At 32.5% G+C, this 25,397-nt stretch overlaps 1 protein-coding gene across 1 annotated transcript in view; it reads left to right on the plus strand.

The window, feature by feature from the left end:
- Positions 1–25,397, plus strand: part of LOC143062183 (gamma-aminobutyric acid type B receptor subunit 1-like) — a 75,966-nt gene that overhangs the window by 18,278 nt on the left and 32,291 nt on the right. The window contains exons 2-3 of the mRNA XM_076233970.1: positions 9,702–9,836; positions 22,288–22,458. Coding sequence (XP_076090085.1) covers positions 9,702–9,836; positions 22,288–22,458 — 306 coding nt within the window. The remainder of the gene's footprint in view (positions 1–9,701; positions 9,837–22,287; positions 22,459–25,397) is intronic.

Genomic DNA, 25,397 nt, shown 5'->3' on the forward strand with positions numbered 1-25,397 from the left:
GTACAAACTCATGAATTACTAAACACTACAGTTAAAGATCAATCGTACAAACTCATGCATTAGTAAACACAATGTGAATGATCAATCGTACAAACTCATGCATTACTAAACACTACAGTGAATTATCAATCGTACAAACTCATGCATTACTAAACACAATGTGAATGATCAATCGTACAAACTCATGCATTACTAAACACAATGTGAATGATCAATCGTACAAACTCATGCAGACCAATCTATTGCCAATATGTTTTTCAAACGACATTTAAAAAATATAAGTAAAAGATAGAGTTATGCGCCCTGTGACCAGTATTAAAGTATTAAAGATGAAAGTGTTATTTTAATTTAAAGGAGCAAGTTATCTACCAGAAAACAAACGTAGGTTGATTTAAATATATAAATTTAATGGACTCTAATATATCTTACAAATAATACGTCTCTCAGATTGTTTCCCTAAAGCAAAGATCCATTAGTATACATAAGGATACAAATGAAATTGCATTGAACAGAATGTGCTATAGCATAACTATAAAAAATAATTCTGTTCTAAGATTGATTGCACACAACTTCAAACATAACGCTAACTGGCTGCTTAATGTTTTCTGAAAGCCTTTTAGTGGAATTTAGGTTATCTAATGATTTACTGATTCAATTTAAAATGGATTAAACTTTCCAATATTTATGTTATAACGACAAATTTGTCGATCAATGATAAACACAGAACTGTCTTAATAAGAAAAATCTAGGATTAATGCGTTCCTTAGTATAATTATTTTGGATTTCCAGAAAATCAGGGGTTAAATATATGGAAGTTTGAATCTTTTTTTAATTTTGAAGTTTTAGGTCTGACACCTAAATTTGATATTCCTGATTACAACTTTAAATTTTTCTACTTTTGTAAACATTGTATTGCTTAAATGCTGGATTTTAGAAAATCGTGCATATCAATCAAAACTAAAAGATCGCAAAACACAAACATCAAAGATAAAGAAATTCATAATGTCCAATGAAAAACCCCTCAAAAAATCTAATAATATAAACAAAACACTAATGGAAATGTCAATACACAAATTGTGGCTCGAAAACGAAATCATCTATGTATATTATAATTACGTTACCCTCATCTCTATTGATAAGGTCCTCATACTGTATATTACAAGAAATAAATAGTAAATGAGTTATGTGTTCTGTTGTTTCGTTGTTTTCTTCTTATAGTTGAAGTGTTTTCTCAGCTTTAGTTTGTAATCGGGATTTGTTTTCTCTCAATCGATTTATGACTTTTGAACTGCGGTATACTACTGTTTCATTTATTTATGTATCCTTAATCAACTAGATAGAACATCATTTTTTTTTAAATATTTTTTAAGATTTGTATTATGTAAGGTGTTTTTTTAAAGATGCCAATTTGATATAAGGATTATACCATCTACCAGAAAACAACCGTAATTTTTATAGCCAAATTGAATAAATTAATTTAAAATGTGGTAAGATTTCTAACAAATAACCAGTTTCTAAGAACATTCCCTTTGAGAAAAGATTCATAATATGTAAAATTGTACAACTATTTTTTTGAGACGAAAAAACGTCTTCTCGATTAATTTGCTTTATCTTGATACTAGGCATTAGGTACCAAGATCGAAGTTTAAATGGCAGTTGCATTGAAAAGATTGTGATTGTATCATTAATCTAATAAATAAGTAATGTGTTAAGATTAATCGCACAAAACTTCAAACAGAACACTAATTTGTTGCTCAAGGTTCCTAAAAGACTTTCACTTGAATTTCAGTCATATGATGATTTACTGAATCAATTTAAAATGGATTAAACTGTCCAATAATCAATTATGTTATTACGGAAAAAAAACTCGATCAATGACGATAAACATTTCAACTCATAATAAAATAAATTTGACTCAGTAGCCGAATCAATATATTCGCATTTATTTAGTTAAACATTATTTTCGTTCATTTCTTTGCTAATAAATGTTTTCAAAAATTATTTGTACGAATTTTGTTACAAATTTATTTATATCAATGACCTATCAGAAGATATAGGTGACATAGATCAATTCCTTTGCCAATCCATTTCCTGTCCTGTCTCTTATCTGGAAAAGAGCTTTACAAAACGTCGAAAGGGCTATTATTACACATGTTCTGTCTTCTGGAAATAACCTTAATCACGCATGGGAATTTATAACCATTACAGTCTTTCTGAACAGAGATGATATACAAAATGTTGTTATTCCCAATCATCCCTGACTTGGAGTAGAAACAACTGTTTTAAACGTATTAGAAATCGCAAGTTAGCAACATTTTCTCGGCATTGAACGATATATTATTTTTACGACGTGCTTGTACCATATCTGAACTAAAACATTTAAAGAATGGAAAACACATCCGTTAAAAAGAATGCTACACATCCACATGGTATTGGTCATTCGATTCACGATGGAAACTATAAACCTTATGCGGTATTGATTTAAATAGTTCTTCCTCGAAGCTTGAGGAGTAGGTACTGAATGTCCCAAACCGATTTATCACTGGGTGTTTACTAACACGAGCAACACCTCGGTTTTTGGTGGTGTTTGTGGTGTCTGTAGTTTTTTGTGTTGTGTTTTGCATAAGTTTTTTTTTATCTGATGACCATTTTCTTGTCTTATGATTTGATCGTCTCTTTGTCTCTCTTTTGTGACCATGCACGAGTGTGACGTATTAATTGAGATATCCAAACGCAATACTATGGAACAGATAGTATGTTTCTTCTTTGAAATGGAAAATTTCCAATAGGGAAGTTAGCATCATGTTGGTCATTGATTCTTGAACTTATAAGAGCTTCACGTATTAATTAAGATATATAAACATAATGCGATGGAGCAATTGACTAAAAAAATATTCCAAATTAGCTCTCAGGTGAAAAATTACCAAAATAAATGAAGAGAAAAGTTAAATCACAAAAATACTGAACTCAGAGAAAAATTCAATCGGAAAGTCCCTAATCAAATGGCAAAATCAAATGACAAAACACATCAAACGAATGTACAACAACTGTCATATTCCTGACTTGGTACAGGCATTTGCAAATGTAGAAAATGGTGAATACAACCTGGTTTGATAGCGCTAAACCTCTTACTTGTATTACAGTCGCATCAAATTCCGTTATCTTTACAACGATGCGTGAATAAAACAGATATAATAAATAAAATAGTCAAAACATGGATACAGCAGTCATCAATGTGTTACTATCTAAAAACAAACAATCATTTACAAAAAAAAACAAAACACAAACGCATCAAATTAAAAAACCCATCCATTGCTTCGTGTGTCTGACGTCATACAAATGTAAACGTCACATAGGAAGAAGTGTTGTCGTTCAATTTTATTTCAAAACAATTATAATTTAACATGGAGAAGTAACTGATATCTAGTGAATATCTGAAGGACATTTCTTGACATCCATAACACCATTTGATTATAATTCGTTTACCGTAAAATAAATAGCGTTATTACCTCTTTTTTCGTACAATATCCTAATACATGTTAAATGATTAAAGATAATGGAAAACAAGTCTGTATAATGGCAACTTGACTGAAATCTAACTCCTTATGTCGATGTTACTACCTGTCCTGTACCAAGTCATGAATATGACAGTTGCTATCACATAATCAGTTTCTATATATGGAGGCGTTTGTTTTTGTAGCATTCAATATTTCTGTTGTTCCGTTTTGTTTCCTCTTATAATTGATGTGTTTCACTCAATTTGGTTTGTGACACGTTTTTGTTTCAGTTAAATTCACTTTTTACTATAGACAGCGGTATACTACTATTGCCTTTATTTACTAACCTTTTGATATGGTAAATATAGGTAGAGAGTAAAGTAAGTGTACTGAGAACCCGCGAGTTATTTGATAACATATACATTATTGAATTTGAGGTTACTTCTTTTTTCTTTTTTTCTTTATCTGAAAATTACTTTTGTTTACATAAAACGTTTCTAGTCATTGCAATACTGGAAAGTTACCAAGTATTTTTCCATGGTAGTCGTATGTTGTATGCTTCATTAAATGCTGTCTTTATTCTTTGATAAATCAAATCTTTATCAAATACTTCATATTACCTTCAGCAAAATTCGCGAATTACAAATAGAACTGGTTTAATTAGTCCAGACATATTCCTATATTAGATTATTGATATGTTTTTAATTAATAGATTTAAGCATCGTCTAGGCTATATATACAAGATCAAATATTGCTTTTTACCTCTTGGAAAAAAGAAAAAAAGGACGTATTATGTCAAGTCGTGCATAAATGCATAAAATATACATAACAGAATTACCTAGGTGTATTAAAATCGTACTTAGATTTAATTTCCGACGAAACATTAGTTTATAACTATATAAAAAATGATTTCATGGATCAAGTCATCAAAACAGTTCCAAATTGTTTAACACATCCTTGCTAACAAGTTTTAAATTGTGTAAGCCAGACGAGCGAATCGTCTAAAATGACTCCTCATTAGTGATGTTTGAATTAAAAATGTAAAATGACCAAAGGTCAAAGTTCCTTGACTTCAGCAAAAGCGACATATATTCAAAATCAGAATATTTTAACGGAAAGAAGAAACCACTTTTGTTGGTATTTGAAAACTAACTGATGCATTTTTTCCCCTTTATTTGTATTTTCCAAATTGCAGGTTACAAAGAGACATTATAGTAAATGAGGTTTTTTGGACAATTTTATCAAAAGAACTTGCAATAAATGACCCAAAAAAGACATTATGCAACATTCGCTAGATGACGTTTTGGTTTAGTAGTAGATTTTATACATTTTGGTAAAAAAAAAAAACTAAACACAATCTATCTTTCATCGTGTATTTGACAAAACTTTTGGGAATTTTGGTCCTCAATGCTCTCCGTCCTTTATATGGCCTTTTTAACTTTTTTGGATTCGAGCGTCACTGATAAGTCTGGATTAGACGAAACGCGCGTTGGCGTAAATACAAAATTTAGTCCTGGTACCTATGATTAGTTTATCTGATATCTGTTTAGACCTAGGCCACAATATTGTTAGAACCTTAATACTTGTACGCACTTGAAGCTGTTAAACTTTGAACGAAAGACTTTTCGTAAATGTCCCTGATGTGAAAAGGAAATCTACGGAAATTGACTGGTTGCGAATTAAATATTTGCAGGGGCGTAGCTGCCGTTAGGCACTTTAGGCACGTGCCTACACATAATTTTTTCACAAATATTTTTTTTTTTGTTAAAAAAAATAATAAACAACGTTATATGTACATGAATTCCAGTGAAGTTGTCACAACTCTAATTATCGAATGTCATGTGTACACTAGTCTCTTGTCCTTAGTGAATGGAATATTGGATAGAATTGAATGTTTTTTATGTGTGTACCTTATATAGAAACTATAAACTAGAACTTTGGTTCAAATCATTTCAATTCTATCAACAAAAACAAAAACAAAAACATGAACCTCAACTTAGACACATGAATTTTTAATAAGTTGTTACTAGTTTTCAACTAGCTTTCCACTTTGTCTTCATCCGACTTGCCAATATTGGTCGTCCGTTTGGCTGTGCAGGATGTTAAATACGTAGTCACGTCTGGTCAGAATGGGGAAATTTAATATTATGCCTAGTTGTAGAGAGAATGCCACTCTTTGAGGAGTTCGTAGTTGGTCTACTGAAAGGCAAAGTTTCTGCTCCTATCCAATAATCCCTCACTTTCCAATGCATGGCATTTTCAAATTTCAAGACCTTCGTCCTGTACAACACCTGTTACCATGATTACAGGACTAAGCTCCCTGTTGTGTTTATTGTAAATAATCAATTTGTTTGTTTTTTTTTTGTTCTAAACTTGCATAAATATTTTACACTGGATGTTATAAAATCAATCTATCAAATAGCTTCCAGTAGTTTTGAGTACTCTCAGATCTACGTCTAATGACCACAATTATTCAAATTCCTAAGCAGGTAGCAATTTTACAGTAGAGCGGGATATAAAGAAATACGAATTTCTTGAATTTTGTTACGTTAGAACTTTTGCATTGGCATCGACTATGTGTGTATGTGTTTGTGTGGCTAGGGTGAAGGTTTAAGAATCAAAAGATTGATGGTTGATGTCTTTCTAGCCAAAATGATAGTGTTATTTAATAGTAATATCAGTGTTAAAGTGCACGTGCCTATCTTTTTAATGAAGGATCGTCAATATGTACTATCAATTAAGTTAAACGTATATATCGATCATATTGGAATAGATTTGAAAATATCAAACAGGGTGTACTGCTTAATTAAAGGGATACACTGATCTATGCTGGGCAGTACATATTGTAAATATTTTTTTTAATATTTGATTTTCCAATTGTACTGCTTTATTTAATTCACCATTCAGATGTTATGGTAAATTATTCTTAATTCTTCAATTTTTTCATCATGATATTTTTGTGCATAAAATTTTGCAGCCAAAACGCTGAAATCCGTTTTCCGAAGGGGGATTGGCCCCCCTGAACCCCCTACCCGGGCTCTGCCCTCGACCTGCTGGAGGCCTTCAGCGGCCCCAGACCCCCTGCCGATTTGTGCCTACAGTTGAAAGAATACCTAGCTACGCCCCTGATTTGGAAACTTTAACCAACCTCTATAAATGTTTCGACCTTGATTATTATAGTGATATTAACTTCTGGTAAACTTAAGAATGAAAAATCTTCTAAGTATGAGGTATAAAAAGGTCTTATCGTATGCCCCGGATGGAAATCCATTATAACGATTATCTTGTATGCCATGCTAAAATCATTTATAACAAACTAATGTTAGTTTTACGTTTGAACCACATCTTTCTTTTATTCATATCAAATAGCAGCATGTGATGCATTTCTCTCCTTTAGACATTGGTATATCTACTTGCACGCACGTGATAAATGATACTGTTGATACAATGCAATGATGTTACGTAATACAGAAGTGATAAATATTTCTAATTTCATTGGAATTGACACGGTGTCGGTGTAGAATGTAAAACGAAGACAAAGACGTCAAAGGCTAACACTTGATAAAAACGGAAAATTTCCCAAAGGATGCCTAATTTTCAACATGCGAGAAGTACAGTATAATTATTGGACACCATTTAAGAGACGTTTATAGATTCCTGGTGTTTAAACCAATGATTTAGTTTTACTGTCGCTTATTTAAAGTAAAGAGAACCCTCAAGTGTAAAGGCAAACACAATTCGCTGTATTGCAAATGTTTAAATGTGTTTTCCTGTTCTTTATAGAGATTCTTTTTGCCCTAGAGTTAAGTTTGTGTCAAATTGAATAAAAAAGAGAATCGTGACAAATTTACATAGTTAAACTTCTAAGTCAGCACTTTTGCGTTCACATACAATGTCATTGATATGGTCATAATAATAAATTCCGTTCAAGCCCCAGTCCCACTAGACCACGATCGCACCACGCTCACCGCGATCTAACTTAAATTCAGATCGTGGTGAGGTCGTGGTATGAGTGGCATGAAAATGTAAATTTTCGTTGCTTTCACGATGCTACTACGTCCTCATTACACTTCTACAACGATCCCGCTACGATTATAACACGTTCTCACCGCGCTTATTCTGCGACCTTACTACACTTATCAAGATCTTTCTACGCTCATCACGTTCTCACAACGACCATACCACGAGTTATCCGATTGCAACACGACCTTACCACGCTTCTGCTGCGATTATAGCACGTTCTTACCACGATTACACTACGTTCAAACGACGATCTTACTACGCTCTCAGCAATAACGTCAACATCGGGTTCCATATCAATACAGTATCATTCCTTCAGTTCTATTTCTAATTAATACGTAGATTTCTCGAAAAAAAAAAAAAACAATCAAGCCACCAAAATCTACTAGAACACGTGGGCGTGGTGTTAGGGTTGATGTAGAGGCAGATGGAGCTCTGATAGTAACGAATCTTGATCAAGTAGAGATGTCGGACCGACCAATCCGACCTAAATTACAACCTATTGCTGGTCCATAAAGCTGAAATGACGATATTTTAGTGAACGATAGCAGATATGAAACAGATGTGTCAATAGATATATATAGGAAGATGTGGCATGACGGTGCCAATGAGACAACTCTCAATCCAAGTAATAATCGGCCTTCAACACGGAGCCTTGGCTTACACCGAACAGCAAGATAAAAAAGGCCCCAAAAATTACTAGTGTAAAACCATTCAAACGGGAAAACCAACGGTCTAATCTATATGAAAACAAGAAGCATGGTTGAGCCGTTAGAGAAAATGGACAAGAAGTCCCAATTACATACAGACAAACAAAACCTGCAGAGAATTAATATATTTTATGGGAAAATGACAATGAGAATAATGGTCGCAGTATGAACGTAGTCAGGTCGTGAGAAGAGCGTGATGAGGACGGCAAGGGCGTGCTAGAATCGTTCTATGGTCGTGAACAGCGTGGTATAGTCGTAGTGGAAGCGTAGTTTGGTCGCGGAGAGAACGTGATGATCGTAGTGAGGTCGTAATAACGTCGCAATGAGATCGTAGCGCAGTTTCTCCGAATAGAATCACGCTTTCGCTACGCTCTCACTACGATGGTACAGCGACCTTTGCGATCTTACTACGATCTTAATGCGCTCTCACTACGCTTCTACTACGATCTGATTTGGCCACGACCGCACCACGATTGTTTTGAACATGTTCAAAGTTGGCCACGCTCATCACGATCTTGAAGACCTCACCACGACCGTGATACGACCTTACTGCGATCTACACGATCGTACTACGATCATCAAAATTTGCATTTTTTTCACAGATCGTAGTGCGATCGTGGCCTAGTGGGACTGGGGTATCACAAAACTTTTTGTTGTCCGAAACATTAAGGATTTCCTACCTCAGGAATATATAATCATGGCTGTATTAGTCAAAACCTTTTTGAGTTTGAATTCTCAATGCCCTTGTTCTTTGTTGACCTTTTAACATTTTTGATTCGATCCTCAAAGAAGTTTTTAAAGACAAAAAGCGCGTATGGCGCACACAATTATAAACCTGGAATCCCTTACGAGTTTTTCTTTCGATACAGCAACAAAAAGGACAAATTATCATCGCTTTGTATACCCATTCTAATAGATCCACTCCGAACTTATATAGACCATAATTCAAAGTTTCCACTATACTTGAACTACAAGATGCTGGGTAGATTGTCTGTATCCTATATTATCGAGAAATTAAACCTGTTGAAAATATTTTAATAATAACGTTTTTCATATATGAATTAATTGTTAGGGGTATATTTCTGGTATTCTTGATTGAATTAATTTCTCGAAGTGTTTATACTGAAACCTATTAATGGGAACTACAAAACTTTTTATTATTATGAATACAACAAGATGTTGGAAATGAGCAATGCAATGAGGCAGCAGTCCAACCACAAATTAATACAAAAGACACATTAATGTCAAGTGCCAATACAGCATGTTAAGCTCTAATATTATCCTATACAAAAAACGATAAAAAAGTATTATCAGATATATTCTAAACAAATCTGTACCAAAAGAGATTCAACTCTTTTTAACTCTATAAAATTATATATTCATCACTAGCATTTATTGAACAGCGGTATACTTCTATTGCCTTTATTTAACCCATATGATAAAGCGAATTGATGATACATATTTATTTTTTCAGTGCCTTCCAGGTCTTGGTACCAAAAAGTTATATGAACTCCTATACAACGAGCCAACCAAAATTATGGTATTAACTGGATGCAGTATAGTATCAACATTCGTAGCACAGGCAGCAAAAATGTGGAATCTTATTGTGGTAAGCATTAACTTAATTTAGATGCCAATATAGTTCGTTGTGTTGTTTGTATTGTGTCAACTGGATCAAAAATAACTAAAGTTTGTTCTGTCTGAATGTGTATGATCCAGATGGATGGATGGATGGATGAATTGATGCATGAATGGTTGGATACATAGATGGAGAGATTGATAGATAGGTTGTTTACCTTTAATTATTGACAGAAAATCTTAAAAAATGTGCAGTACGAATGTTGAAATTATAGGTAAGCTTACAAAATGTGACTTGTATTTTCAAGAAAAAAGTGCCTAATGTGTATGAAAATAAATTGACTGACATAATTTTATCCATTGATTGAGCAATAGCTTGATTGTTATGCTCCCCTGGCCTGTGATAAGTGTTCCAGGAATATTTTCTTTATAAATGTTTGAAATTAAAAAAAATCTTGATTTGATTTTTGTTGTTGTCAACTTTAAATTTATAGCTAACGGCCCTTTAAAATGTACAATAAGTTTATATAATGTGTTTCTCTGTTTGAAACGAATACGTGTCTCATTAATAATGAACGAATCAACATGAATCAGAGTAATATGTTTAACAATCAGCAAGCAGTCAGTAAATGTGTATTCAACATGCAAAAGGATATTTTAAACGTTTGCAGAGGGATATTTTTTCCAACAGAATTATTGCTTTATATTATTCAGATTGAAGACTTTTTCTACGCAAACGGCTGACATGCCGTTACAGCTCACTTTTTAGAAATCTTTGTAATGAGAAAGTCTAATCACAGAGCTCGTCATTGTTTAAGAAGAAGTATTTTGTGTCCTTTTTGGTAAATGTCGCTCATTTTGGGTACTCATCAGGCACCAGTGATCTGATAGTTCAAACATATATACCTATGAAACATGGATAATCATTGTTATCATATGTATAAAAGAATACAAAAAGGAGTGCATCCACAATGAGAAAATATATCAAATCAACAGAAACATGCACAAAAAATATTTCTAGCTCTCTTTCAATGCAGTGGAGGAATGAAAAGAAAATTAAAACAACAAAAATACCTAACTCCAAGGAAATTCACAAACAGTGAGTCCGTAATCAAAGGTCAAAATATCAAGGTCAAAAACATCAAGCAAATGGATAACAACTGTCATATTCCTGTCTTTGTACAGGCTTTTTCTTATGTAGAAAATGGTGGGTAAAACCGGATTTGATCACTTGCTAAACCTCTCACTTGTATAACAGTCGCATAAAACTTCTTTATATTGACAATACAAGCAAACATAATGCGTAAAAATGTCAAAATTAGGAGTACGGCAGTCAGCATTGTGTTATAATGTTTATCACTGTAAAACAAACAAATATGTCAACAAAAAGGCATACAGAAACAGCACTCAAGCACAAATGAAAGACAAAATACAAAAATTCACCATAGCATATCTTATGAATTTTGATTGTCTTGTCTTTTTGCTTTCTTCTACTTCTTTTTCTTTTTTTGAGAAATAAGTGAACCAAATAGTTCAATACACCATATAAGTTAAATAAAGAAATAGAATGTTTAAAATACGAATTGTAAGTTGACAAATAATCAGAATGATATTATAAACTAATACGATTCTCGGTTACATATTGTCTGCATCTTTAATTGTATTTCCGTTCTGGAATGTCAGCGGAATAAGTCAACGACAAAATGTCATTAGAAGCATGCTGTTTCATTTAGTTTATCGCCGTCAAAGGAATTAAAATGCAAAACATGTTTATTTATGGACAATCTTATTAAAACCCTTTTAAGTATGCATATAGACTTCTGATAGATTTATCAAGCTGAGACCATATTCTTAAAATCAAATTTTATTTATTAGTTATGATATGTCAATGGCCTATGCACAATTTTAACTTTTCTAAAAATAACTTATCACTCTCCAAAATAGACAGGAAATTACATGTTACCTAAGGGACAGTCCAAACGTTGAGTCCGTAAAGTTAGCTTTACTTTATATAAGACGTTTCAGACTATAAAAGATCTATAAGTGTCAACGGGTAGGTTATTGATTCAAAATTTTCTATGAAGTTAAAAAGCTTTGGTTTAGTTTAGTTTAAACAAATTTATGTATAGTGAATTGGGAAACAGGATATTACAACTTAATATTAATTCCTTTCCACTTCGTGGGTGCGAGTGCTGCCTTGTAGCAGCATTAGCCTTCTTTTTTCGAAATCTACAAGGATGTCTCTTATGTGCGATAGATATTGCTCTCTGTTAAAACGGATCAGCCATTCATCGCCCCCTTCTATTCAATTTTTGTAAATAGAAAACTTGTTTTACAGTAAGTAAAAAAAAGAACAAATTTAAAGATTTTTTTAATTCTTTTTTGTATACGAAATCCCGTTTACATTTTATGCTCATGGTCGACAATCAATTTTCTTTTAACGTCCGGTGATGTAGTATCCCTTGAGAAATTGTGTCAACTTTAATCAATTTCATCTTGTTATGTGAGCAATTTCTGCTGTGCCTTTTGCTATTCAATTATTTTATAGTGTAAGCCACAACGAACGGTAGTAATGTTCGATGATTGATTCGGGTCTGTTTATAGTAATTGATTTCTAGGGAATAAAAATGGTTATTGAATATAACACTTTATTACTATTATTGCAATCCAAACAGATCTTTATTTAATATGACATTAATGCTTGAAAATTGCTGATATAATCTCGGTTATAGCTCCCATTTGTGGTTTTTCAATTTGTTAAAACAAACATTCTAAACTGGGGTAATGCAAATCCTCGAGATCACGACCAATAGTTAATTCTTTTTGTATCATTTGTTTGTAATTTGATGAATTATTTTGGTTAATTATTGTAAATGGGTAGTATAATACAGGAATCGCCAAGAGAGAATGAGATTTGAGTCTTTTATAAGAGAGAGAGATAAGCTTAATCAAATTATTGCATCAAGTACTTAGTAACTGCTAAAAGACATGAAACCAGCTATGTTTAATATATATTTGAATGCATGGTAATATTTGTAAAGGCCTACTCTAAAATAACTTATAACCATTGAAATGCCGTTATTTTTGTTTTGGGGCACGAACATTGAAATTACACATAATCCATTAGATTCTGAAAGGACGAATTACGGCTTCAACAAATCGAGGTCAAGAGGATATCAATGCAAACACAGCTACTTTTGCAAAAATACTATTTCTGTACCAAAAATCTGTAGTATTTGATACTGGAAATCTACTTTTAATATTCAGTGCTAGTGTCCTAATTTAAAATAATTGTAAAATTTAGGTACCTGTAATTTACATTACTTCTTTTGTACTTAGTACTGCACAAGTAGTAGTGTAGTACATCAAACTATATAACGCCTTAAATTACTATAGTTAATAAGATAGATATACTACATTTACTTACTGGACGTGTGGTGGTAGGAATAAAGCTGTACAGTTTTCCTTAAACGTCAATTTAGTTTATGGACAAGTATTCCATTAGGCACCAATTGCGTAACTTTGAATAAATACTTGTTCCTGTATTGTTTTGCATCACAGTCCTTGCCTAAAACTGAAACATTCTATATTCAAACTAAAGGTCAGTATACATTCAATTTAATCAATAATTTCAGTGTCATTTTTATGAATAAAGAAGTAACAAGGAGGACAGAATTACAACCTAAAAAACTGGATCATGAATTTTACTAAATTTACTAAAGTTGTGATTTTGGTCAGTTAATTTAAAAAAATAAATTTTAGTAGTTGTTTAAAGTCAAATAGTCTTGAGTGACTTATATGAATTCAATTTTAGCTAAGGAAGATGCTGGTCTAGAACTGTATTTGTAGAAAATTTTATCAAAAGGGATATCAAAACAATATTGTGTCTTGAGTCGTTATGTCAAGTTTTGTATAATGCCAATCTGATGAACCAAGCTTTATATATATAAAAGAAGATGTGGTATGATTGCCAATGAGATAACTATCCACAAAAGACCAAAATGACTCAGACATTAGCAACTATAGGTCACCGTACGGGCTTCAACAATGAGCAAAGCCCATACAGCATAGTCAGCTACAAAAGGCCCCGATAAGACAATGTAAAACAATTCAAACGAGAAAACTAATTGTTTTTTTTTCAAAAAACTATGTTGTGTTGTTAGGGGGATTATGTTCTCCTAAATAGTATAATTAGCCATATTCTGTATGTGCCTGTAGCGCAATGGTTTCCATTAATCGCTGTCTGTCATATTCGTTTAAAGCAGCATGTCAGTTTTCTCCTTTGAATTGTTTTACAAGTTTTTATGTAATGGCCTACAATATTGTACGGTATGGGTTGTCCTCATTGTTGAACAGTCGGTAGTACTTCAAATATTTCATTTAAGTTATGGTAGATGGTTGTCTAGTGGGAAATCATACTACATCGCATTATTTTAATATATTCTCTAGTAAAACACATCAAGAAACACATACACTCTTTTGGCAAAACAAAGCAAAACTTAAAACGAAGGCTGTGTGAAAAAGTTAGATGTTCTAAGTTATATAAATCAGTGATTAAACATACAGATTGCTATTCATTTAACGAGGAGTAAACACAACAGATTGTTGAGAGAGTCATCAAATTAACTGAATCCTGAACCATTCTTGTAGCTGTCTCACTAATTTTACCCCACATTTAATTGTTGAAATTGATTCAAAACGCTATTGTCTGCCGCGAATGTCCTAAAAGCAAACAAATCATGTAATGTGTTAAGTCCTAGGCTAGTCTCGGCCTTCTCAGGATGTCTAATCAATGGTCGATATGGACTTTGAGTGGCGAAACATCGAACGATGTTAGTTTTGAAAATCTAAATACTCATTACGCTTCATGATTGGACAAAAACCTCTGTTTTAAAATAACTTCACTATAAACATTTGACAAACGCTGAATAATTTTTAAAATTATACACAGAGTATAGCCATATTAATTGACTGGAAACATGTGGTTTCCTTATAAAGGCCACATAAGAAACGACACAAACAAGCAATTGTGATTAAATCCTCATTACTGAACAGTCATAAGTCAAGATACTTTGATGTAACAAACCAGAGCATAGTAGCATGTGATGCGGACTAGTGTATTATTATGTTTATGCATCACGGCCGACACTCGGCTAACCGAGAGATTGGTCGGTTAATCTATATTGAGTATGCGGCTATATGGGCGATTGGTCTGTTAATCGGGTTGGTTATACGTCTGTTAAGAGTAAAACGCACAATTTAATGTTAAACACTATTAAATATACAGATTTTTTGGCATATTATAAGAACCAAATCAAAAAAAGAAAAGTGTCTGACAAAATGATATCTATCATAGAACATTTTCAACCTGTAAAAACATTTCATAGTCTGCGCAGTTTTCAGTAAAACTAAAAGGCGTCGCGCAAGTGTGTAGTATTTACGTTATACGCATTGCAATTTTTTTAATAAAAGGCGAAACAAACAATTTTAGATATCATTTAAAGTACACAAAATAGCACTTTGGTTCTAAAAAACAAATTGAAATTATTAAATGTTTTATTATTGTAATATAACGTGAATAATACCACGTTTTAGGGAAAATTATGGGAATAAAGTCTGTTAATGGGTTGGACAATTGAAATTGTGTCAGTTAAGAGTTATTTAGCCACGACAATATATAGTTTTGCTACCTTTATATTTTCCCATTGGAAAAGTTAAGAATGAGATGTTCTTGAGAGAGAAAAAAATGACAATACAGTATCCTTCTATTAACCGTAGTCAGTTTATTTTGACTTTCTTTTCATTTAATTGAAGGGTGTGTCACTTCAATATAGATTGGATTGGCCGCTTGAATATGCATGAATTTATTATTAACGTTTTCAATCAGCCTTAATTTTTGTGTCTGTTCAAAGTAGCTTGTTCTCAAATCCGACTGAAAGTGTCCCTCTAATACAACACAGGGTACATATAACCTGTTGTCGTTCTCATATGCACATGATATTTGTCACTGGACGTTAAACTCTTATTCGTCAGCATTATCCAACTGGTTCTTTTCTTCTATTACTTAATCATATGTTGTTTACAAATCATTCTAAAGAAGTAAATGGAAAGGGGCGAATGCAGCTACATTTGGTTATCTTGAGTTTTCATTCATTTTGTTCCGTTTAGTTCCTTTCTACATTAGTGCAGAGGAGAACTGCAGTTGTCCGTATGCAAACTTCTAGCATTTGTCACCAATATGAGTAAATCGCAATCCGTTACTGTTTTAACACACAGGGCCGTTCTATGTCTGTATTCTTAAACAATTATTATTTCTCTCTCTGGACAATGCATCTCTCTCACTGTCCTTATCTATTATTCTATATTCTGCGTCTCCATCCAGATTCTCGTGTAGGGTCCAGATTAGGGTTGTTGTTTATTTCTGTATTCTTTAAATTGTTATGTCATTTTTCTCTACATTTTATTTATCTTACTCATTATTCTTTCTCTATTCTTTATACTTAAGCATCCCAATATATTTTACTTACTGATGTTTATTTACATTACGATGTTTATCTCTGATTTATATACTGGTTACCAATGTAGATGACAATTGGCGTCATTCATGACAATTAAACAGTAAACAGAATCCACATGATATACTAGTATGCGACCATTCTTGGATGAAATTAATATTAATTTTATTACACTTTTTGAAACCATTTTTATCAATTTTCAATTTCCATTGTCTAAATTGGTCATTATTCACGTGTTGTTTAAGAAATAATTGATGCAAGCTATAATGCAGACTAAATTGTAGTTTTAACATGGGTAGGCATTATATTCGTGATTATTTTTGCCCGAGCGATAGTGAGGCCTAAAATAACACGAATATAATGCCTACCCATGTTAAAACTACAATAAAGTATAGTTTGAATCAATTATTTCGATTCTGAATAGGACAACTTGGGTAATTTCTATGTCCGATAAGTATTAAGTGTAAAAGCGTTTGTGTAGGATCTTCCAAGAACCTATCTTTTTTGTTTGTAAAGAAGCTAACGGCTGGCACTGTGATTTTTCAGAGGGAGGAGTTTGAACAGCCAGCATGAACGGTTGTCGTATCTAGGTCGAATATGTTAATTTCGGAATGCAACACATTACAGTCATCATAAATAAATTGGTACCATCATGTGCACCATTTAAGAGTTTAAAGTGTTTTAAAGTTAAGGAAATATATTAAGTGCATGATAATTTGATAAATTCATTATTCTGAAGAAGTCAATATACGCATGTGCAAACAAATTTTATTGGATTTAGTGCATAGGTTTGTTCACAAAGCGAAAGAAACACGTCATCTTAGAATTCCGTATAGTTTATGTTTCGTTATTCATGTGTTTTTATCGTATATTTTAGCTGCTCGCCTTGAGCCTACCCATTGGATTCGATAACAGTTACCCCATATAGCAATAAAATTATTCTTGTGTTGCCATTCATAACTCTTAACAGACCTATTAACAGACCGGGTTTTATATATCCGACCAATTAACAGACCAGGTTTTAAATAAAGATTGATTAATGTCACCAAAATACAGATTTTCCTGTAGATTTTTCACACAGTGATATCAATATGGTTGACAAACATAATACCCGTCTTTTTTCGATATTCAAAATATTGTATGCAAGTAAATTCAACCAACGTGTCATTTGTGTACATTTTGTGTGTGTAAAATGTGTATAAATCTATTGATGAGTAACCCGCCTTTTCATTTTATAGATCGTACATCGAAGCTAGAAAAAAATTGATTACACCACTGGATTCAGTACATTGAATTGTTTTGTTAGACATGACTAACTTTTATGATAAAAATATATTTAAAAAGTTATACAATGAAACAGGCTGAACTTTCAATGATTTTCTCGATAACACCTGATTAACAGACTTTAGCCAACCCGATTAACAGACCAACCGCCGATATAGCCGCATACTCAATATAGATTAACCAACCAATCTCTCGGTTAGCCGAGTGTCGGCCGTGTGCATGCATATAAGCTTTACGAACATAATCCAATATGAAGCAAACATTATGAAATGAATTTCACGGAAAAGGTGAATCACAGTTGTTAAAAACAAAGTTTTATTTTTTTTTGTTATTAGAAAAGGCTTTTATTTTTAATGAAAGTTTTAATGTTTTTGATTGACATGCTTTTAATATGCTAGCTAGCATGCGGAAGTCATAGAATAATTAAAGGCATACCAATTTGATACTGTTAAGAAAAACTGATTGGGAAAAGGAAAACGGTAAAATGAAAGAACATGCTGAGAAGACTAGAAAAAATGTTTGCTCTGCAAATTGGAGCAAGTGAACTGCTTTTCTAAGAAAAAAACAGTGCATTTTTATATTTATATAGGAAGTTAGATTTGATAACAGAACGTTTATAATCTTTGTGCAATGTATTCTATTCTTGAGGCTTATTTTCTTATTGTTTTAATCGATCTATTGACCAAAGAAATCAAGAGGTTTTTTTTGTTAGGTTTCTGCCGCTTCAGATATACTCCAACATACAGAATAATAGATGATTATGGGCAGGGGAGTTGGGTTAAAGATATGGACAAGTGTAAATAGTGTTTCCTGTATAGTTTTTTCCAAACCAAACCTTTTTTTCCAACTGACATATTCCACGTTTAAAGAATTCGCTTCTAAGGATATTTATATCTCTTTCAATCAAATGAAATCCCGATGTATTTGCTATATTGATGGCAATAGCCAATTAAGATAAGATCTTTTTCGTAGTTATAAGTTGCTTGACGAGTCCTTGAACTCTGAAAGCAATATTATGGACATTGACATTTTTTTTTTTTATTCTGAGAACACAGAGACTAACTAAATGGTTGATTGAAATCTTATTAAACGGATAAATTGAGAAATGAAAATTCTCTTATTTCATTTACTTAAAGTTATCCTGTGTGGTAAAGCTATAAAACAAGAATAAGAACTTCAAGTCAATATTTGAAATGTTGATCATACAATATCGTTGTGACAATATAATGTCAAACTTACAGTTTCAAGAATGTGTGCCCTTTAAGCTATAGCTGTATAATTACATAATAAGATATAGTAGAATTCCGAGAGATACATACATTATATAGGATTTCGCTATATTTTTTAAGAAATGAACTTTATCATATACTTAAAAGAAAAATGAAATAAAAAAATGGGGTCACCGTTCATTTAAGCTCACAATCTGCCTCCGGAAGAAGCATACATTTTTGTTAATGTCGTTTCTTTCTGTTGACCTAATAGGTGAAATAGAGGTAATATCGTAATAAAAAAATAACCTAATTACAGAAATCGCTTAAATTTGACAAATATTTATTTTATGTACAGCTTATTTGAAAACAATAATAAAAAATATAGGTCACCGATGAGTTAAAAAAGATATTTCAAATTCAATGCCAAAAAATGGCATTTTGCTCCAAAGGGAGATAATTTGGAGCTTTTTCAATGATATAAAAATGTTAAAAGTCTTCTGGGGCCAAACCGAATCGATCTTTTGGGTTGATTTTTGTACTATATCATAAAGTAATAACTAATAGTGTAATAAATAAAATTTGTAATGAAAAAATAAAGGTTTAATTTTTTGCTGAAATTTTTGTACCCACGAGCCACCTTAACACAGTTAAACCGTGTTCTGGTTACTTCTAAGTGTATACAGTTAACCTTTCCAATGACTAGAAGTATATCAGCATACATGTTATAATTTATCTTTTTGAAACTGTGATGTAAAGTAAAAAATGCTTATACATTAACTGTAGAATAACTAGTTTCACGCACACATGGGTGAAATGTTAACATGTAAGTTTGAATATGCCTTTATGACAATTTGCAGTTACACAGGCTGATAAGGAGGTTGAAACATCAGCAACCTACTTTTACACCGCAGCATGTCCAAATGTCTGTCCAAATCTAGAAACCGAAATTAGAAACCGTGTTAATGATTATGTTTTGCTATTTCCAAATTAATTCTTTTGGTCATATGAAAATATGTTTTTCTATATTTACGATAAAAGGTCGTATTTTCCACCAACAAGGAGACATAAAACTACTTTTACCTGTATAGACCTCATGTTTAAAAATAGATTAACATGCAAAAGCACTATAGCTATAGCTACAAACAGCATAATACAAATTAATAACAACAATATACATTCAGAGAGAGAGAGAGAGAGAGAGAGAGAGAGAGAGAGAGAGAGAGATTTAACATAATTAAGATGTGTGTAGTGCGTGTGGTTATCCATTATTACAGACTTACAAATTATTAAAATATAACGGTCAAATCTGTATCAAAAAATTCATTCTATTGCCCTGTGAAATTAACATATTAAGAGAGGCGACCTTTGATTTGAGGGTCAAAATGCATATGTACATCTACGACAGGAAATGAAAAAAGTAGCTTTCCAAGAAAGGTATTTTGCTAAAAAGAAGTTACCGTTTAGCAGGTTTGACTGTACTTTAATGGTGTTGACTCATCTGTTGTCTGTTGTTTATCTATATTTTGAAAATGACCAGAAGAAATGTAAATATTATGCAATAATGCGGTTTTATGACATTTTAATTTTCTATACCATTACACAAGCTTTTCATTAAAATTGCATTTCTTTGCCATTAAACTGTTTTATAAATATATTGATAAAAGATGAAGATTTTATAATCTAAGAGACCTAAATGAAAATATCAGAACCTGCAGCTGTGAATGCTTCCAGTTAAAAAATCTTAATATAATTTATTGATTACTGCCTGAGTAAGATTAGGAGAAGTTTAATAAGTTTGATGACATTCCGAGAGAGCGTTGAAATTGGTTGCATAATCACCCCATTCTTCAAATTTTTATGAAATATAAATTGCATGCTATTCTATCCATCACAGCATTTTGATGTTATATTTTCTGACATGTTTTGATTGCACTTCAATTTCTAAAACACTCTCACGCACAAAATGCAATTTTATATTCGATTTAATATTATTTTCTCCTTAATACAAATTATGTTCTGATGAATGACATTTAATGCTTCTTAAACGAATGAACAGATTATAACAGATTACAAAATCAGATCAATTTTAAACAGAAAGTTTTGTTCCCTTTGAATACTTTTTCTCATATTCAGCATGCAAGCCATTTGTTTATTTGATACAATTTACATAGTTATTATAAATGTGTATAATATTAATAGTACACCACCACTTCAAAAAAGGAAAAACAAGATATTATGTACTGATGGTATCCTCGGAGAGCAACAGTCCGCCAGTTTTCAACACCAGCCTACTTCTTTTATTCCAACCGATGTAGGGCTGTTTAAAAATATTGTCCATGATCTGAATTGTGACCATTTCCTTTCATAGTGTTATCGATTTTCCAGTTAGTTTACGTCTCTGTCCACTATAAATCATATCCTTATTCAATAAAACTATGATTGAACCATTTCCTTTTCCCGTTTTATTTCTTAGTGGATGATTATCGGAGATTCTTCACTTTTATAACCCATCGCCTCTGGAATAAGAACGAAAAACTTATTATTAACTCTATCATCAATTGGAAATATCCTATTTAGAAAATATCTACATTGCAATAGTTTTCACATTAAAGGATATGTTATGCCGTATTTTTTATTTACGTGTTCCTTTTCGAAAATATCAGATGTCAAAAAGGACAAACTTGTCCTAGGAAGTAAAACGACAAAAACACCAAACACCGAGAAAAATTAAAAACGGAAATGAGATAATGAAAAAAAAAAAAAAACACAGAAAAAACCCAATAACACCAAACTAAGCAATAATAACTGTCATACCAAGGGGACAATTAAAAACAATATTACATTGCAGACCGGTAGAAATCCCATGACAAAACGCAAAAAGATGCACTGACAATCTCCACAAAACACAAAACAGAAAACCGAATATTGGGTAATTCTTACTCTACCGATACTATATTTTGTGATGGAGTAAGTATTTTCTTCTCCAATAATATAGTCTATCGTGTTATCTACCGATATTCAGGCTAAAAATCTTATACATTTCTACGTATAAGATTTTATAGCCTGACTATCCGTAGTTTACACGATAGACTATATTATTGGAGCAGGAAATACTGCACAAAACCTATATAATTTCATGCTTCGTTTACCTTCATCTGGAATGTTCAAAGTTAGATGTAAGAATGTCAAGTATCTTTCAGAACAGAAAGAGTTAAATAGGTTAATGACAAAATATGGCAGAGAAGTAATAGCCAAATCAATGTACGGCCTACCTTGCCAGCAGAAGTTGAAATCTTGATCTCTAACTAATTCAAAATGTCAACCTTGTCCTTTTATTACAATTATACCATTATATAAACTAGACATTTGAAGTACAAAATGTATGATTTGAATTTATACCAATACCAAAATTAAGAATATTACTACTACTACTACTTTCTATCAAGTATATTTTCTTAATGTTTATTTTCAGCTTGGATACGGTTCTAGCTCGCCTGCATTATCACATAGGGAAAGATTTCCCACATTCTTCCGTACTCATCCATCTGCAACACTTCACAATCCAACACGTGTAAAACTGTGCCAAAAATTTGGATGGAAGAGAATTGCAACAATACAGGAAACTCAAGAACTGTTCACCTCGGTAAGTTCCTATTTAATAAGCATTGTCGTCTACAATTATACTTGATACTAACCTGTAATTGTCTTGACATGTGGTGCTGTTATACTAGAGTCTTCTTTTAAAATGCCACAAATGATATTTCTCGGAATGTCTCAATGGCAATCCTCTTTAATCTTAAATAACTACATACTTTATCGATATGGGCATCGTCATTGTCATGTTATTAAATGTGACTTTAAATTGGCAACTAAAGTGCTTATCTATGCTCTGGTTTCTTTCACTATTGTCTGATATATACCCACATACTCCAGATAAATTTCTTTAATTAATAAACAGAATGTTTAAAACAGGAAATATTTTTGATATGTGCATTTATGAAATACACATATTCCTTGACCATTCGAAAACATCTTATTTATATTTAATTATATAAAATCTTTTGGTCGACGACATAAAATTTGTTGCTTCAAGAACAGTTGTGGTATTTTAAACAGAGTACATTTCGAGTTTTTATACTGTTCTATGCTGATCGATATCTCAACTCTCTCGCGACAAGAATCCACGGTCTTATATAATTAAATATCGATGCGGATGATGCCTGCATAGAAGAAGACGCTTACCATAGAAAGCACACGGTCTTGCTTCTTTTGGAGTTCATGCGATTCCTCTGATCTGATTAGTAACTTAATTTGTCTCTTCTTAATTGATTTATGAAAAAAATGTTAAATCAAAGTACCTGGACTTTTTTGATAGAATATCAGTCATCCCTTTCATACTAACAACGGAATCAATTACTTAATTATAAAAGACTTTGTCCATGCACCGGTCTATTCCTTTAAGGGTGTATACGTTGTTATGTTGTTACCTTGATTTATGATGTTCTTAGTTGATTACATTTATTTGAACATCAGTTAACTACAGTTGTCTCTAATTAAGTTCACGTTTACGACGCCTGACACTAGGATTAGGTTAGCTGACTCCCTGAACTTTTAATTGTCAGGAATATATGGTAAGTGAACATTGATTACCATCTGTCCTATGACAGGAACCTGATGTTCAGTGGTTGTCATTTGTTGATGTGATTCATAAGTGTTTGTGATTGAGTAAAGCCCTTCCAATTGATATTCTTTAGTGTGTCTTTCTAAATTGTGATGTTACACCGATACTTCAGGTAAGGTTGAAGGTTGGCTCCTGGTAAAATGTTTAAACCCGCTGCATTTGTTTGCTCCTTTCCTATGGCAGGAACCTGATGTTCAATGGTTGTCGTTTGTTGATGTGATTCAGAGGTGTTTTTTGTCTGAGTAAAGGAGGGACGAAAGATACAAGAGGGATAGTCAAACTCATAGATAGAAATAAACTGACAACGCCATGACTAAAAATAAAAAGACAAACAAACAAATAATAGTACAGAAGACACAAAATAGAAAACTAAAGACTAAGCAACACAAACTCCGCCAAAAACTTATGTTATTAAAAATCCGGTAAATAGTCTAATTCGGTAGGTCACATTCGTGAAAAGGAAAAGGGTATTGTAGTTAAGACATAAGGAACATATTCAATACGAAGGGATGATTTCAACTTCACCATTTGGAACTCTTGGTTTAATTGCTTCTTTGTGAGTAGCAATCCCCTATCAAGGAAATCATGATAGGAAATACAAGTCCGGGAATATCGTATCAATTGGGAGATATATCCCAATAAAGCCATTTCAATTGATATTCTATAGTGTGTCTTGTTAAAATCTTTAAACTTGCTGAATTTGGTTGCACCGGCCCTATGCGAGGAACCTGCTGTTCAGTGGTTATATATTGTTGATAGGGTTCATAAGTGTTTCTATTTTTTTAGATATATAAGACCGTTGGTTTTCCTGTTTCAATGGTTTACATTAGTTATATTTTGGGAGCCCTTTATATCTTGCTGCTCGGTGTGAGCAAAGGCTCCGTGTTGCAGGCCGCACTTTGACTTATGACGGATTACTTTATATTAGCTTGCCTGGCCCGATGGGCCAAGTGAGCTTTTCTCAAATTTAACCAAACATGACCACAATCATCATTGGGGTATCTAGTTTTAAAATGTGTTCATTGACTCGGCCAACCAACCAAGATGGCCGACATGGGTAAAAATAGAACATAGGGGTAAAATGTAGATTTTGGCGTATATCTCTGAAAGCAAAGCATTTAGAGCAAATCTGCCATAGGGTAAACTAATTTATCAGGTTAAGATCTATCCGCCCGGCAATTACAGATGAATCGGACAATCTGTTGTTGGGTTGCTACCCCTGAACTGGTCATTTTAAGGAAATTTTGCCGTTTTTGGTTATTTTTTGGAATACTATTATAGATAGAAATAAACTGCAAACAGCAGTAATGTTCAGCAAAATAAGATCTACAAATAAGTCAACATGGCCAAAATGGTCAGTTGATCTTTTAAAGAGTTATTGCCCTTTATAGTAAATTTTTAACAATTCTTGGTAAATTTTTGTAATCTCTTACAAAAATCTTCCCCTCTGAAACTACTGAGATAAATTTAACCAAACTTGTCCACAATCACCATTAGGGTATCTAGTTTTAAAAATGTGTCCGATGACCCCGCTCGCATACCAAGACGGCCGATATGGCTAAAAATAGTACATAGGATGAAATACCGTGTGTTGCTCATATCTCTGAAACCAAACCATTTAGAGCAAATCTGATGGGCAAAAATTGTTGAATAAGTCAAGATCTATCTGCCCTTAAATTTTCAGACGAATCAGGCAATCCGTTGTTGGGTTGCTACCCCTTAATGGATAATTTTAAGCTTTTGGTTTTTATTTTTAAAATTATTATAGATAAAGATAAACTGTAAACAGCAATAATATTTAGCAAAGTAAGGAGTGATTGTCCTTTATAGTCAATTTTAAACAATTTTCATAAATTTTGTGATTTTTTTCAAATTTTAACAAAATATGTTCCACTGTAACT

This window comes from Mytilus galloprovincialis, chromosome 2 (genome assembly GCF_965363235.1).
Source record: "Mytilus galloprovincialis chromosome 2, xbMytGall1.hap1.1, whole genome shotgun sequence".
Classification (NCBI taxonomy): Eukaryota; Metazoa; Mollusca; class Bivalvia; order Mytilida; family Mytilidae; genus Mytilus; species Mytilus galloprovincialis.